Consider the following 17,970-nt stretch of genomic DNA (forward strand, 5'->3'; position numbering starts at 1 on the left):
GATAAGCCAATGGCCGATAAATTGATGTACATCTATGTACATTGATGGTACACAAAATTACCCATCTATAGATTACAGTAGTGGTAGAAACCTTTGGACACTTAAAGAACTAAACAATCAAAATTCAATTAAAGTCCCCCAAGTTGTTAAGCAAATGAATAAGAAAAATTTATCATAAAACTTTGGGTACTAGTGCAATAAACAGATCAATGTCCCTTCCTTCCCTGATCTTTACAATCTTTGAAAGATATGAACTTTAGATTTACTGGGATGATAACATCCATTAAAGCAAAGCTTCACAAATCATCTAGGGATGAGACAATGGATTAAATATTTAATATTTTATGGATCTTAGACTTTGGGAACTCACTTAAAGTGAAGAATATAGTAGGTTCTGACAGAATTCTGACCAAATCTGAATGATGTCACGTGAAAATCACAGCGGCATTCAAATCAAACTAAAGAACATTGTCAAATATAATAACGAAACTAAATATATTGAATTTGTTTTACAAAAAAAAACGTATATTTTATGAACTAAAATAAATTATGAGCAGGTTTTTAAGATTTTAAACTATTTTGATGTTGTAACAGGAAATTGATAAAGTGTTTATATAAAAATTCAATTATTTTGCACATTATTCACATTTAAGTGCATATGCTTTCAAAAGAGGTGCTGTCGCCTACAGGGGCGTCCAAGCTTTTTTATTTCCCCCCTGAAATCTGTTGGCAGGGGTAAATTTTGTTTACCCCCCCCCCCAAAATTTACCCCCGGGGTAAATTTTTTTTTTTTGGGGGGGGGGGTATTTGATAATGTATTAATATTTAGTAGTAAAAATGCGCGCGAAGCTCGCCAAAGTTTTTTTTTGTTAAAGATTGTTTATTTTTTTTTTTTTTTGGGGGGGGGGTATTTCCCCCCCTAAAATTGTTTGAGGGGGTAAATACCCCCTTCTAAATGGTTGATGGTGCCTACGGCACCCCCAAGGTAGGGATAAATTTTAAATGGGAGGGGTAAAATGAAAAATATTTTGGGGTTGCCTACGGCACCCCCAAAATCGTTTGAGGGGGGGTAATCACCCATTTACCCCCCCCCCCCCTTGGACGTCTATGGTCGCCTATACGACTAGCAAATGTTTTTGATAAAAATCGTGTACGTTATAAAAAATTTGTTTTAGGTGTATAATTGACAATATAATTTAAAATTACACCTTTCTCGCTGTTAACACTGTTTCATTGTCATTTTCACACTTATAAAATTTGACAAAAATACACTTATTGTTAATTGCAAAGCTTTTCTATAATTAGAGTCTTCAAAAGCTAAGCTTTTCTATAATTAGGGTCTTTATGTCCATCCGTTCTTCTGTACGTCCGCTTGTCCCTAAATCACATTATTTTTCAAAGATTTTTCTTCACAATTTGCCTGCTTATAGTTTCTTTTCTAGAGAAACGTTTTACAAATTATGAATTACTTGACTTACATGATATTATACGGATATGGTTGCACAACTTCGAAGAAAACCAGTGATCTAAAGGGATAAGACAATGGCCGATAAATTAATGTGTAACCCAAAAGATGATACACAAAATTTCCCCTTCTGTATAAATAGAAACTTGAAAGTTTAAAAATTTAGACACTAAAATAAATGAACCAACCAATCAAAATTCAGTAGAAAATGTTTTTAGAAAACTTTGGGGACTAGTGTAATAAACATCCCAATATCCCCTCCCTCCCTTGAAGAAAATACAGTACATAGAGTTTACAACAAAATATGAAAAATTACATCAAAAGATGCAAATTTTATGATTTAATACACATTATACGTATTGTAAAAGAATTAAAATGTAAGCAAAAAAAGATTTTAAATATCATTTGGAAAAGTTTAAATAACAAATATAATTAACAAACGTTTAATGTTTTAATAGAGGGTACCCCCTAGAGACCTCTAGGGAAACTTTAAGAAAGAGGAGTGCAAGTGGACCATCTATTTTAATTTTAAACTTTTTTTCGAGTAGTTATTTTTCTCCCAGGGTAGTGACCCTGTCCCAATTTTGTATTAGGTATTTGAAATCAGCTAATAGAGTCGGAAATATTAACACAACTAAGTCACTACAGAAAGAACAGAAAGCAATTTGCTAGCACACAAAAAGGATCACAATTACTTGGGCCAGTTTATACATCTATACTTATACATTTATTGCAGAACCTAAAAACTATAGGAAGGAACTGTTATAACTCTTGTTTAAAGATTAAAGGCGAAAAGTTTTGGCCAACAAAAACTGGAAAATTAATCAAAAGTTGAAATCAGGCCAATTTTTGCCCAAAAAACAGAAACATATGGATTTTATATCAATACATTTATCTTATTATATATAGTAGTAGAATTTTTTGTCTGTAGCTTAAGATCTCGATAACTACTGAAATGATTGAATTATATTCTTTCAGGAAGCTTCACAAAATGGTTTTAGGCTACTTTCCTTTTAGACTGACCCTAGATACTAGGTTCGATACCGCTAGTTTATAGTAAAACAGCTACGATAATTCTTCAATTACAGAATATAAACTTACCGCTACCATGGACGTCAAAAGGTGGGGGTGTTTGCACCTCTCAAACTTTAAAACCTTAATTTATCCCCCACAAAATTTTGAAAAATACATTAGATTACCCCCTTCAAACCACTCATTTTACCCCCCTGTATAAAAAGCAAGGACGTTTCTAAAATCATTTATTTAAAACATTTTCTGTAAGATGTAAGATACTTATTTTATGTAAATTTAATTAGTCATATTTGAACTAGGAAAACAAATCTAATATTCAGAAAGATCAAAAAGAGGTATTCATTTATATTGTAAAAATTAAATTGTCACCAAGTGAAATCGATATATTATTACTTGCACCATATTTAAATGTACTTTAATACAGTAATACTCGCAGCAGCTGGCTAAAATAACAATACCACCATCTATCCCCAGTTACTCCATCCCACCCTCTCCTACTGTATGAACGAACTGACCAATAAATAAAGGATTGTTAACATGTCACAAAGATCAAATTTTAAATATTTAATAAAAATTTTGTAATAGATTTCAACTTTTAAAAAAAGATTTTTAAATTGTAAAAGATTGATTTCCCTAGGGCTTACAGGCGGCTGACGTGCGGCTGCCGAGCCCTGAGGAATATCTAATATTTTACCTTAGAATTAGCCTCCACAGCAGTAGGAGAAACTGTGTCTTGTACAACCTTAAATAAAGTAGTAATAATAATATTACAAGGTAAATTGTTATTTATCGCTCGTATTACAGACAGTTTTCCGTGGATAGTAAAATAAAATTAATTCTAGTTTTCTTAGCTCCGAGGTTAAAAACATTTACAATATAAAAATTATAAATCATTTGCCTTTAATATGGCTACCATTGTTATAGGCAAAGTAAGCATGATATTTTTACAGTGGAAACACTTAAATTCAAGGAAGACAATTTTTATATTCTACCCACCTGGGGGATTGATTTATTTATGTTTAAATTGAATTTGTTAAATCGAGGTAAACTTAAAAATCAAGAAAAATGCCTCTTTTCATTATGATAATGTGGTATCCGCCTAGGATAAATGGCAGACACCAGAGTTCAAATGACTACGGCAGTGTGAACAGACGTGGACACCTATACTATAGAGAAGCTACGCTTCTCTAGCAATCACTAAATAATAAACAGAGTCTATTCAGTTGTTCCTTTATTCAGGGTCTAAGGTTTACTAACGTTATATACAACAAACAATAAATACACAGATAGGAATAAATAATCATAAACAGAATCAATATAATACATATACAATAGTCAGTTTGGGAATTAATGATCCCCCATCCCTGGAAAGGGTGGGGGGAATTAACAATACAGCTTAACCATAATAAGGCTGTCAGAATCTATCATTAATTTTAGGCATAGGGAGGGGGTCGGCAGACCCCTTCCCCAGGACTCGGGGGAGGGCCCTCGGCCCTTCCCCGAACCCAGGTCAGGGTTGCCATCGGCATGGCTCACGGTTGCCGAATACCACAACTCTCCCCTCGGAAGGCTGATTGCATGGACACCATTTCCTCGGCTGCTTCCCGGCCGGTAGGAATGGCATCCCAGTCTACTGAAAAGTCCCGGGACTTGGCATGGGTGAGCCTGGCTCTGGCCAAGGCCTTACGATACAAGGTTGGGTGGTACAGGAACACTTGTGACATCGCGTTCATGGCGGCCCGTACACCTCCTTGTGCGGCTGCCAGGGAAATGATGGTTAAGTCTCCCAGCAGCTTGAGAATCAACAACAGCAAACACAGTATGGCTGCGCCATCTCCCCACTCGTGAATAGCCTGTCTGAACCCAGCCCAGACATCCAGGGCTGCTTCTCCTTCCTCCGCCAGTCGGTCAATATCGTAGGACACGATCCCATGGTCTCCGGTGGCTGAACAGCTACCTTGCTGAACGCATGAGCCATACGACAGGCCGGTCAGCATGGCGGCCTTATACGCTGGGAACGCTAGCAGCTGCTGCCAGTCGTTCAGCTCAGCCTGCGAATACAAGCCTCCCGAACTAAAGTCATCCAAGGGCTCTGTCAGCAGCTGCTTGGGTGTATCCAGCGGGGGTGGCCTCTTCTTCATTGCTCTCCCTGACAACATATTTATTGCGTTGGCAGGTAAGCTGGAGCAGTACATCTCCCCTCAGCACAGAGAACGTGCTCCCCTGGACACGCACCGGATGGGCCGGGTCTAGTTGCTGGAGCTTCCAGCAATTGGCCGCTACTTCTTCTGCTGCGGTGCTTCTCATTCGAGTCTCCAGGGTAAATCCAATGTAACCTGCATGTATCTGGGCCTGCAGGGGGACATCCACGTCCCTGGCCGATACTCTGGGCAGCGCTGCCGCGGCCGGGTCAGCTGCCACGAACAATGCTGGGTGGTTGGTGGCATGGGCCTCAAAGTCGCAGTTCACTATTGAGGTGGGGGTAGTCATGTTGATGAAGAATTGGGCTTGATGGTCAACCAGAAACGCATCCATCACTAGGCTAGGCTGGAGGCTGCGGATCAGCCTCAAGGGGCAATCTCTCCCCAGGTGGTCCCACACGTAGGTGGCCTCCCCAGTGATGCAGGACAGCTCAGAATGGGGACACTCTAGGGTCAGGTGGTCAGACTGGGACTCCACCCATCCATTCTCGACTACATAGGTCTCTTCCTTGACCAGCAGCCGTCGCTCCTGGAGCACTAATTCATTGCGGTACAGCTGGCCCTCGAAATGGACGTCCTCCCCTTCACAACCCACCCCCTCGGGGCTGTTGACCAAGGCGCCCACCATATCGAGGGTGAAGAACAGGGGATGGTTCAGCTGAAACGTCAGTGGCTGGGTCTTGCCTGGCAGCGTGTAGACTCGGTTCCTGGCCAGGTCTCGGCACGTTTCTGGATCAATCTTGGTTGGCCGCATGAGGGTGGGGACCGAGGTCACCTTGAGGTGGCCCCATACTCCACACCTAAATGTCCACTGGGACATGGTGAGTTGACAGCTATATCCCGTTGTTTCCCTAATCTTGACTTGCTGCAGGACATGTACCTCATGGCCCAAGGGCACCTCCTGGTGTAGCGGCTCCGTGCGGGAGGCACAGGCAAGGCTGGAGGGTTACAATACTTTGGATACAATACATTTGTCAAATTTAACTTATCCTGGCTTGGTTGGGAATGATGGGCAGCTGGGTTCCCTCGGCTGGCAGGGGGCGCTGGATGGTGTATGGCTGGGCTCTCCCTACGGGCTGGTGGCGCTGGCTGATGGATCGCTGGACCCTCCCTGCTGGCTGGTGGCGCTGGCTGACTGGGGGTGACGGATGTCACCCCTCCCTCTGGGGCTGCTGGCTCGTTCCAGGATCCAGGTATCTCGGTGGCGGCGACGGTTGTCGCCCCAGGCACCAGGGTGGGGGCGCTGGATAGCACCCCCCAGTCATCACAGGTGGCGGCGGCGGTTGCCGCCCCAGACGTCAGCTTGGGGGTGCGGGGGCGCACCTCTCGTCCTTCCCAGGTGGCGGCGCCGGATGGCGCCCCATACATCGACTCCGATGCGCTGGCTAGCGCCTCCTGCCTCTCTCGCTCAGCGGCCGCCAGGGCCTCCCCGTACACCGTCTCAGTGGCGCTGGGTAGCGCCCCTCCACTCTTGCTGGGTAGACTCGGTCTGGCAGGCCCCATCATGTTGAGGCTGAAGGGTTGAGGCCTCAGGACTTCTGGCTCTGCAATGTTGGTGGGCTTCACGAACTCCGGTCCCAGGTGATTGAGGCTGAAGCCCAGACCAACCCGGTTGGGTTCAGCCGCTCCTCCCAGCACGTTGATCCTAGCTGGGAGGGTTCCAAACTGCGGCATTCCGTCGGCTCGGCCCGCTGCGGTGGGGGCGGCAGCTTGCTGGAGTGTTGCTGGGGGCGCGCTCCCTTCCATGTTGGCTACTCTGCTGGGCTTTCCTGAGGGAGCGCCCTTGTCAGCGACGCGTCTCCGGCCGGCTACCTGGTCCCAGTCGGCCTTGCACTTGGCCGCCGTATGGCCTGCATAGTGGCAACGGTCACATTTGGCAGGACGGTCACGGCGTGGCTGGGTGCGTCTCTCTTCTAGGCTGACCTCCATAGGCGTAGGACAGTCTCGGACTCGGTGGCCTTTCCCATGGCAGCGATAGCAGCGGCCTGGAATCTTGTCATCTGGGGCGACCTTCCCCATCTGGTGGAGACCCGGAGCCAAGGCGCCAATCTCCATTGGCTCCGACTCATCATATTGGGGCAACTGGACGCTGGCTGATCCCGTGAGCCCGTCGGTGGCGTCCACTAGGCACACACCCTCCTTCAGCTGCTTGGTGATCATTGTGACGGTAAACATGGCTTGCCTCGTGTACTCAGGTACCGAGGCGATCTCATGACCCATCATTTCACGTTTCACATTAGCGTTACGAATGCCACGATTTAATTCGTCTATCAATAATTCAAGGTCCTCATGGCTATAGGCCTCCCTATACAAGGCACACTTTGTGGATATGTATGCTTGTATAGGTTCTGTCGAGTGTTGCCTATAATCTCTGAAGGCTTGCTTCAGGGTCTGAGATTCATAGGCTGGATGAAATAACATTTCACACTCGGCCTTGACTTGTTCGTATGTCAAGGCTTGGCCTGCCTCGCCAAACAGATGAGAGGCCATCTCCGCCGCTTGCCCCGCCAGGGATAGTAAAAGGGCGTTGCGGCGGTTTAGTGTGTCATGGGGGGGCACACGGTAAGCCGCCCATGACATTTCGAGTCTCCGGATGTGGGAATTCCAGGATTGCTTGGGCGGTCCTCGATACTCCGGCAGGTTACTCAGCATCAGCTTGCGGTACTCGGCTGGAGCCGGCTGGGGATCATCCTGGAGCCATCCTTGGAGCTGGTCGCCTCCTGGCGCTTGTGGCTGCTCCATCGGGTCAAAGGTTCAGCGGCGGGACACGAAGTTTTAAGTCAATACTATAAATGGTTTACACTTGAGGCTTTCTAGCCTAGCAGCCAACACTGTTTATCACTAGGTTGGTAGTTTAACTACAAAGATTTAAATTAGGTGTACCTAAAGTACTTGTCACTAGTTTCTGAGTTGTAGAGTAGGCTGGTAGGTGTAGATAGCTGTTGAGGGTCTGAACTGCTGTCAGGAACTGATTTGGTTTTCCTTATCACACTATAGATAGGAGGGAGGAGCTTGCAAGTCTTTTTTTCTAAAAATATCTCTGTTGGATGCTATGGAGTAGCTCCGCTCCTGTGTGTGTGTGTGTGCGTGAAATATCCTTTCCTTGCAACGCGCTTACGCACCGTCAGATTCGCGCACACAGGTAAAACGCGCACCTATCCCTCAATCCGCTCTCTCATTGGTCCGCTTTGTCTTATTCGTCCGTTGAATTTTGTTGTGCGTCCCGAGCTCTGCTGTGCGACCCGTAAATGGCGCTCTGTTCTCCCGGTCGCTATCTCCACACCGTGGGCGGACTTATTCAAGTGTGGGTAGGAAGGGGGAGCGCGTGAGGGGACGGGGTAAAACCGTCCGTTCCCCCCTATGGGGAGGGGGGGTGCTGTAGGTTTGAAGTAACTGTGTGGTGAGGTAATTGTGCCCTTTCCTTAATCCTGAGCTTATTGTTATGTCACCTTGATTGTATTTTCTTCAATTGATGGTGGGCCCCTCCCCTTCCGTTGGGATAAGGGGTGTATTTGTTGTGCTGAAGGCTTGGGGGGTTAGATTGTTTATCAATGCATTGTTATATTACATCTAGGTTCTATTTTTGGCTTTATCACAATACACAACAAATTTGTTTACCAAGCCTTGCTCATAAATCTATTGTTCAGCCTTCACACTAGGGTGGTAATCCCTAAAATGTGATATAATATCTGTTTTTCTAGATGGGTGGCTGCGCTGTAGCCTCTCAGGATACTTGGAGTTAACGTAGTTTTCTTCTGCTTGGTACACTACACTCGTATTTTCGCTCGCAGCTCGCAGCTATTTGGCTTGTTTCAGCCTGTCGGCGGCAGGGAATGTCCCGTCCTGCAGCGCCGTGTATCCGAATCCGGCTGGTGGCGGCAGGGAATGTCCCTTCCTGCAGCGCCGCTGGTTCGGATCCTGCTATCTCTTGCAGTAAATGTTGGCCTATTTTCAGCCGTTTGCACTTATTTGGCCTGTTTCAGCCCGTCCGCAGGCCTGTTTCAGCCCTTGAGCGCTCAATTCTCCGTTAGATGTCGGCGCTTCTCGCGGTTCTCCGTCAAGTTTCGCTGCTCTCCGCAGTCTCTCGTCCGATTTCGCTACTCTCCGCAGCTCGGGTTCCGCCACACTTAGTGGTCTTTCGCTAGGTTTCGCTTCCACAACTGCCGGATGCAGAGTTAGACCTTGCTATCCAGGGTGGGTAATTCAGGTTGCTTGTGTCAGTTTTGCCAGTTTCACTGCTGGGAGTACCTTAGCCTCAGCTGCGCGTCTGCTCTACACTTGTGGTTTGCCGTAATCTCACACAGCTGTCACCAAAAGTTGTGGTATCCGCCTAGGATAAATGGCAGACACCAGAGTTCAAATGACTACGGCAGTGTGAACAGACGTGGACACCTATACTATAGAGAAGCTACGCTTCTCTAGCAATCACTAAATAATAAACAGAGTCTATTCAGTTGTTCCTTTATTCAGGGTCTAAGGTTTACTAACGTTATATACAACAAACAATAAATACACAGATAGGAATAAATAATCATAAACAGAATCAATATAATACATATACAATAGTCAGTTTGGGCAATAATGATCCCCCATCCCTGGAAAGGGTGGGGGGAATTAACAATACAGCTTAACCATAATAAGGCTGTCAGAATCTATCATTAATTTTAGGCATAGGGAGGGGGTCGGCAGACCCCTTCCCCAGGACTCGGGGGAGGGCCCTCGGCCCTTCCCCGAACCCAGGTCAGGGTTGCCATCGGCATGGCTCACGGTTGCCGAATACCACAATAACACCACAGTGAAAAAATGCGCGAAAAATTGGATTTCAAATGGATTGAAAAGGTTAAAAATCATTCAGTCCTTAGTTTTATTACAAATTTTAGGAGAAAGAATAGCTCTGAAGGCTAAGGTAGACGGGTCCAGCTTGAAAATGCCTTTAGATAGAAAGGAATGATCGAGAGAGTAAGTGAAGGGGACTGGATGTTATGGTCAAAATTTGAGACCTCATGCAGAATTTTTTTGTGTAAATAATAAGCTTTTTTTAGAGTAGCAGTAAAAAAACCTGAAGAAACTGTCTCTATCCAAATTCGTAAAAAGTTTAAAGTGGCATAGTTTCTTAAAATTCTGATAATTTATAGAGCAAAGTTTTTACAGGGAGGGGCCTCGGGCTATTTATTACTCTATTCCCCAATGTTTTGTAATAATTTTTTCTTATTCGTTGGCTTAACTAATTGAGAGAGTTTTGATTGGTTAGTTCATTAAGTTGAGTGACCGACATTTCAACCACTAATTTCAATCATCAGAAGGGGTGATTTTGTGGAGGAGAATTAATTTATCGCCCATTGTCATATCTCCTTAGATTCCTGAAAGTTTTACCATATATTCAGATTAGTCTAAAGGTATAACTTTAAAAAAGATTTAAATTAGAATACAAAAATGTATTGTAAAGGGTTATACCAACAACGAAATCAATTCGAAAAATTCACGAAAACTATATTTGATTTTTAGCTGTCGTTGGAGGCAATGCTTAGTAGAATACCACCCAATTATTATTCTAGATTTATTTCTCTTGTTGGCTATACCTTATTCCTGGGTTGACGGTAGTTATAACTTGAAAAAAAATCCCAAATCAATAAATTTTTGCATAAATGATTTTAAAAATATAATTATGTCGTCATATTGTTAAAAATGCTTATATAATGATTCAACAAAAGCCTAGAATTTATAAAGCTATTAATAGCACACTATTCGATATATAATTAATTGGATATTGCATTATATTTTCGCCTACTTTTATAAAATGATCCTTCAAGCTAAAAGCCACATCCCCTTCCCTCTTACTGGAGAAAAGTACTGACTAATAAATGAGGACAATATTAGCAACATGCATTGACGACAACATTTTCCTCGTAAATATATCCACGTATATTATATCCATTAACACACTAAGCATAGAAAATTCTAATAGCTATGGCTTTAGTACGTCAGGAAAAAAGGGAATAAGTATGGCTTCGAAACTGATTAATATCCTCTGGATTAGAATTGGTTCTCAGCCATACTGATAAAAATATATAGCATCGTATTACAAACACTTTTCCACGGATATTTAAATAAAATTCTTGATAAATTCAGTTTTGTTATCCCGGGACTATGGCTACTCAGGGTTAATAAAAACTGGTTTAATCCTAAAATTTTCATTTAAATATCCCCTTTTTCAATATTCCCTTTTCCCATGTCTTTATAGTGTGGTAATATTGAATTTAGCAGCACTCAAAGAATTTCATAAATAAACTGCAAACATTTTTTTCTTTCCCAAATTTCTTTTTAGCGCTCTAACCATACAAAGAAGTCTGCAATAGATTGAGCCGAGAATATTTATTTATGGCATCTGTATTATAGACAGCTTTCCGCAGACATGAAAATGTACAATTATAAGATTAAAACCAGTTTTGTTGTCCCCCATGATATGAGTATGATTTTTATTTCAATTCTCAAAGAAAATGTCTCAACGATGTTATACATGATTTATGGCTTAGAACCGGTTATAATCCAGCGGATATTAATAGGTTTTAAGCCAAACTGGAAATTTAAAGTTAAAAGTCAAAAGCTGAATCAATTAGTTGTCATTTACAGAAAACCTTGAGCAGTGATTGGGCTATTTTCAGGTATAATAAATCCCCTGGTGCTTTCGCACAAAGTTTCTGTCGAGCACTTACCCTCCATTGTTTAAATAAACTTAAAGGGTAAGGTGGTATTTTTTATATGTCTAACCCCTTCAAGAGTATAAAAAAGTCTGTGAGAGAAAAGAACAAAAAGAAAAGAGCTCCGCATCTACAAATGTGAATGTAATTTTATTTCTTGATGTTTTTATATTTTTACTGTTTTATTTATAGTTGACATTAAGCCGGATTTAAACCACAAAGCTTTCATACAACAATTTTTTTTTCTGTAACTCAACTTCTTGTATTTGATTGAGTAATTGGTGATTAGGCATAAGCTGTTTTCATTCTATTATTCTATTATTTATATCTCTTTATATCTCTTTCTAGAGAGCGAGATAGACAGAGAGAGGGGAGAGAGAGAGATAGAGAAAGAGAGAGAAAGAGAGAGAAAGAGAGAGAGAGAGAGAGAAAGAGAAAGAAAGAGTGTGTGAGAGAGAGAGAGAGAAAGAGAGAGAGAGAGAGAGAAAGAGAAAGATAGATAGAAAGATAGAGAGACAGAGAGAGTGTGAGAGAAAAAAAGAGATAGAAATAAAGAAAGGGAGAAAAAGAGGTGTGAAGGAAACGAAAACATACATATAGAATAGCATAGCTACTAAAAAGTACTTTTGGTAATATTTTAAATATGTTATTCTTAATCTTACAGAAAACCTAAATAATATTTTGATAATTATGAACTTTTCCTTAATATCTAATTTCACACTTTCTATAATTTATAACATCACGTACTTTATCTAATCAAAATTGACAAAAATATTTTGTCGTTGGTTCCAGGAAAAAAGGATACAATGGGCTATTAATTAAACTAGTCCCCAAAGTTTTTCTTATTCGTTGGCATTACAACTTTGGGCATTTTATTGAATTTTGATTAGTTGGTTCATAAATTTGAGTGTCCAAACGTTCCAACAACTAATTGTAATCTACAGAAGGGTTATTTTGTGTATTATATTAGGGAAAGTACATCAATTTATTGGCCATTGTCTTACACCTTTAGATCCCTGTGTTTGTTCCCTAGTTATTCTTAAAAACATTTCAATTCATTCTTTGAAGTATATGTATTTTACTTATTTATAAGAAGGAAAACTGAAGATTGTTGTTATGATAATTCTAACTAATACCATAATTTATCTTGTACTGACTGTATTTTGACTAAATATTATTTTTTTGTTTTTTTTTCCGCCGCATTTGTGAAAACGTGGTAAATACTTCTGACATGTAAGCCGCGTGACATCAATACTAAGAGTAAGGGGATACCATGACCCATAAAAAGGCACAACTCATTGCCATTACAGATAGAATTTCAATGGGTTGGTTGTCTATTTTTTAGCAATTACTCAAGGTGTTGCCCATTCTTGATTGATTGATTGATTAGCCATAGTCTCTTAGGGTTTGGACCTAAGTAGTCATGGAGTAGGCTGAGATACTTTTGTCTAGCAACTAGGGCTATCAAGCAAGCTCCACGTTCAAGCACATTATGACTTGACCCGCTGTCTCATGAGAGCTACTCATTTTTACCTCACCCTCGCCGAGTATGGCAGGTGTTCCAAATCAAGTCACAGTAATGAATGACGCTCTCCGCAGAGGAGCTTGGGATAAGGGTAGTACTGATAGTATGTACTTGACTATTACGTATCCAAACTTACTCAATAATCCCCTTGTTACACAACCAGGGGAAGTTGCGTGAATGTATTCAACTGAGAAATTCGAGTTGCCACATGGGGACTAGAACTCGAACTCTCATCACCGTAACTCAGTGCGTTACCACTGAGCTACGACGCCCCATTCTAAATATCCTTGGCTGTTGGACCCATGACTCAGTGAAATAGACAGAAGCCTCAGTTGCGTGTAATCTACACGGCAAGTAAAAATAATTGATAATTTTAGTAGGGGGAATACCTTGGCCCAAATCCATGCACAGTTAGGACTTCTATGACAAAGGTCGTGCAATCCAAGGGTTGGTTGTCTGTTGGATGTTAATTAATCCAATATCCTTGGGTGTGAGAAATATGTACCTGGTATTCAAGTAGATGTCGTGTTTCTTCATTTGGTATCTCGATAGAAACCTTCTCCCTAATAAAATATAAAATACATTAAAATATGTTGTCTTTGTTAACTTTTTTTGAGAAAATTTTAAAAAACAACAACACTATTTTAAAGAATAATTTGAGAATAAGTCATAAAATAATTAGTTAAGTGGTTGGCGAGATCTTAAAAGACTAAAATTAAACAATAATATAATGTGCTGTTATTCTTCACAAACAAGAAAGGGGTTAAGACAATGACCGATAAATTTATGTACATCCCCATTAATGATATACAAAATTACCCCTTCTGTAGCTATCAAATAGTGGTTACAACGTTTGGACCCTCATCAAAATGAACCAACCAATCAATATTCAATAAAAGTCCCTAGAGTTGTTAAGCCAACGAATAAGCAAATGTTAATATAAAACTTTGGGGATTAGTGTAATAAAACGACCAATGTCCCCATCCTCCTTATTAGAATGTGCTGATTTTCTTCAGATATAAAATAGAAAAACCAACTTTCCAAGTAAGTATTAAGTACTCTCAAATTTTCCCCAGCTCCAATTATTAATATTTTCAGAAATGATATCCCAAAATAGAATTACTGGAATTTGATATTTATACATATATTATTACTTGAATGATGCACCAGATTTTCATGTACTCTTATAAGTGATACTAGCAGCCGGCTAAAATAGCGATAACCCTACATCAACCCCTTTTACCTCATTCCTTCTCCTCCTACTGGATGAAGGCCTTGACAAATAAATGAGGTCCATATTAGTATCCTAAATTTCCCTTTGTCAATGTATCCATGTTTTTTTCTATCCATTGTAGTGGTAGTGCCTGCTAAACATGAAAATTACTTATTTTCCGGAAACGTTGCATAAGGCATGATAATTAGTTTCATCCAAAATGTTAACTTTATAGAAATGGATATAATATTCATGGATATTGTGATTTTTTCGTAAATTTAGATTGCTACTCTAGTCCTCATTTATAGGTCAATTTTTTGTTCCAGTAGGTGGGGAATTATAGACAGCATCGTATTATAGACAGCTTTCCGCAGATATTAATAAGATTTAAACCAATTTTGTTACTCTCGAGGGTACGAAGGCCTGGTAAAACTGGTAATACTTTTATGGTTTTATTTTAACAATTGGGGAAAATTGTCCGTAATACGAAGATATACATGAATGGCTGAGAACTGGTTCTCATCCAGCGGATATTAATCGCGGTTACCTGCTGCTGCTGGTAGTCTCAGTCCTGCCAAGCCCGACTGAGCTGGACCGTTTCGCTCCTCGCATCATCTTGTTCTAGTTCTTTTCTGGTTTTTCTGTTGGGGAAAAACAAGTAACTTGGTATTTGTATGCAGGGATCTAAAGGGATAAGACAATGGCTGATAAATTGATATACATTCCCAATGATGATACACAAAATTACCACTTCTGTGGATTATAATTAGTGGTTGAAACGATTAGACACGTAAAATACTTAACCAACCAATCAAAATTCAATAAAAGCCCCCAAAGTTGATAAGCCAACGAATAAGAAAACGTTATCTTAAAAATTTGGGGACTAGTTTAATAAACAGACCATTGTCCTCTCCCTACCTCTTTGTATGTCTCTGGTTATTCAAAAAGTTAGAATAATTCTAATGTAAGCCATGGTAGTTTTAAATTAGATTAAATTTATTTATGTTTCACAACAATGTAGCATACTTGTTCTTGCTATTGAAAAAATAGTGTCAATTTTTTAAATTATCATCTTTGAATCTGAAATACAAAAAATTTTTGATAAAATATAATAAATATTAATATTATTATTACATAATAAATATTTATAATATTATAGACAGCTTTCCGCGGATATTAGAATGAAATTCGATGCTATATATTATTTTTCAGCATGGCAGAGAGCCGGTTTTAGTCCAGCGTATATTAATCGGTTTTGATGCCATACTGAAAAGTGTTTCCTTTCCGAATGGAGAAAAATTTAAATTTTAAAACTTTTATAATTAAACAAGGTTATTTTCGTCCAATATCGGCGAACATACACAAAGTTAGTATATAGTAAAAATTATTTTTTTACTTTATTAAAAGCGAAGGTTATTAAATTTTAATTTTATTTATCTTTAACTTTTTTAAGCTTTCGCAATCTTCAGAAAGATATTAATATTTTTTCTCAAATAAAAATCGATGATTTAAAAAAAATGTTTTAGTAAATTTTTTTATTTAAAAAAGTTACATTGTATAATTTTATGGAGTCGGGGAAATAGAGATAAAAACAAAATATAATTTTAAAAAAAATTGAAATGGGTTTAACCCCTTAACACCTCATCAAACTTGGACTTCCTTGCTATGAATGTTGCTTACTTAATTATCAATAGAAAAAAACTATAAAATACGAATTGTGCATAATGTCTGTAAAGTATAATAATTATAGATCATTTAGATAATTATAAGTACAAGTCATTTTATTATTGTATCTTGTACTTTTAATGTTTTTTATAATATTTTAATTATTGGTTCATTTAATATTTATTTTTCACTTGGAGGGAGGGGACATTTGGCTGTTTAATACACTAGTCCCCTAAGTTTTCTTATTTTTTGGCCTAACAACTTTGGGGAAATTTTGATTGGTTGGTTAATTAAGTTTAGTGTTCAAACGTTTCAAACACTAACTGTAATCTACAGGAGGGATAGTTTTGTGTATGATAATATGGGATGTACATAAATTTATCTGCCTTTAGATTCCTAGTATTGCAATAATAAAAAAATTAATTATGAAAATCAATATTACACCTTACATAGATTAAACTTATTGGTGGAAATTTCAGGACATTGTTACTTTGTATAGACCAATCATACATCAACGAATGGCAACATATTTACAGTCAAAAACTCCCTCCAACCCAAAATTTTAAAATTTTCTGCAATTTTTGTCATTGACTTATTATCTTATTTTTTTGGTTGTAAAAATGCAATTTCATTATTTCTTTTTAAAAATTATCAGGGATCTAAAGGGATAATACATTGACTAATAAATTGATGTATAACCCCAATGGTCTTCACAAAATTACCCCATCTGTTGATAGCAATAGGTGTTTGAAACCTTTGTACGTACACTCAATTTAAAGAATCAACCAATCAAAATTCACCAAAAGTCCCAAAAGTTAATAAGCCAACGAATAAAAAATGCTCTCATAAAACTTTTGAGACTAGTGTAATAAACAGCCCAATGTCCCCTCCATCCCTGCAAGATAATGCAATGTAAACTTGTTTAGTTAAATAACACAAAGATTGATCAGTCAATGCAAGAAAATAAAATTCCTTCGATATTTTAAAGTTTTTTACATTTTAGTAATTTTTTACATTTAGGGATCTAGTGCAGTTCACGGTAAAATATTCCTGATAACGATTATCTCCAAAAAATATGTACTTTAAAGGCTTCTTGCTGCCAAACGGCCGAAAATAAATAATAATTAGTTTGTTCATGCAAAGAAATGAGAATGCTTAAATTTAAAATGTTTAAAAGATGTGTATTCTTACATAAAAGTAACAGGATCTGTGTGTGTGTGTGTGTGTGTGTATCGAAGGATCTTGATAACTGGCTAACCAATATGGTTCTCTTCTACAGTGTAGCTTCTCATAGGTCCTAGAAAGGTTACTAACTTTTTTTTAGAGGGGGGGGGGCTTTTTTCTTTTTGAAACTAAAATAAAAATGGGGAGATGGGATTAAATTCAACCCTCCACCATCTCAAGTGCCCCTAGAGGCCTCTAGGGGCGTAGCCGCTAGTTATAAATGATTAGTTTATTCTGGTAGAAGGATGTTATTATGTTTTTCAGAGGTGCATTTATCAATACTCCTAGGGGCGTAGCCGCTAGTTAAAAAAATTAGTTTATCCTGGGAAATGGATGTTATAATGTTTTTCAGAGGTGCATTTTACAGTGCTTCTAGAGGCCTCTAGGGGGCGTAGCCGCTAGTTAAAATAATTATTTTATCCTAGGAGAAGGATGTTATTATGTTATTCATTTTACAATGCTCCTAAAGGCCTCTAGGGGGCGTAGCCGCTAGTTTAAATAAATAGTTTATCCTAGTGATGTTATTATGTTATTCATTTTACAATGCTCCTAGAGGACTCTAGGAGGCGTAGCCACTAGTTTAAATAAATAGTTTATCCTAGTGATGTTATTATGTTATTTAGAGGTGAATTTTACAATGCTCCTAGAGGCCTAAAAAGGGCGTAGCCGCTAGTTTAAATAATTATTTTATCCTGGGATGTTATTATGTTATTCAGAGGTGAATTTTACAATGCTCCTAGAGGCCTCTAGGGGCGTAGCCGCTAGTTAAAATAGTTAGTTTATCCTGGAGATGTTATTATGTTATTTAGAGGTGCATTTTACAATGCTCCTAGAGGCCTAAAAAGGGCGTAGCCGCTAGTTTAGATAATTAGTTTATCCTGGGATGTTATTATGTTATTCAGAGGTGAATTTTACAATGCTCCTAGAGGCCTCTAGGGGGCGTAGCC

General features: G+C 39.3%; 1 protein-coding gene across 1 annotated transcript in view; it reads right to left on the bottom strand.

Moving 5' to 3' along the window:
* Nucleotides 1–15,178, bottom strand: part of LOC145312411 (uncharacterized) — a 122,736-nt gene extending 107,558 nt beyond the window's left edge. The window contains exons 1-4 of the mRNA XM_080151647.1: nt 15,053–15,178; nt 14,682–14,818; nt 13,427–13,484; nt 3,192–3,239 (exon numbers count right to left, since the gene is read on the bottom strand). Coding sequence (XP_080007773.1) covers nt 3,192–3,239; nt 13,427–13,484; nt 14,682–14,749 — 174 coding nt within the window. The 5' untranslated portion in view covers nt 14,750–14,818; nt 15,053–15,178. The remainder of the gene's footprint in view (nt 1–3,191; nt 3,240–13,426; nt 13,485–14,681; nt 14,819–15,052) is intronic.
* Between the last annotated feature and the right edge of the window lie 2,792 nt (nt 15,179–17,970).

Source organism: Acartia tonsa, chromosome 2, assembly GCF_053477335.1.
Source record: "Acartia tonsa isolate MP-2025a chromosome 2, ASM5347733v1, whole genome shotgun sequence".
Classification (NCBI taxonomy): Eukaryota; Metazoa; Arthropoda; class Copepoda; order Calanoida; family Acartiidae; genus Acartia; species Acartia tonsa.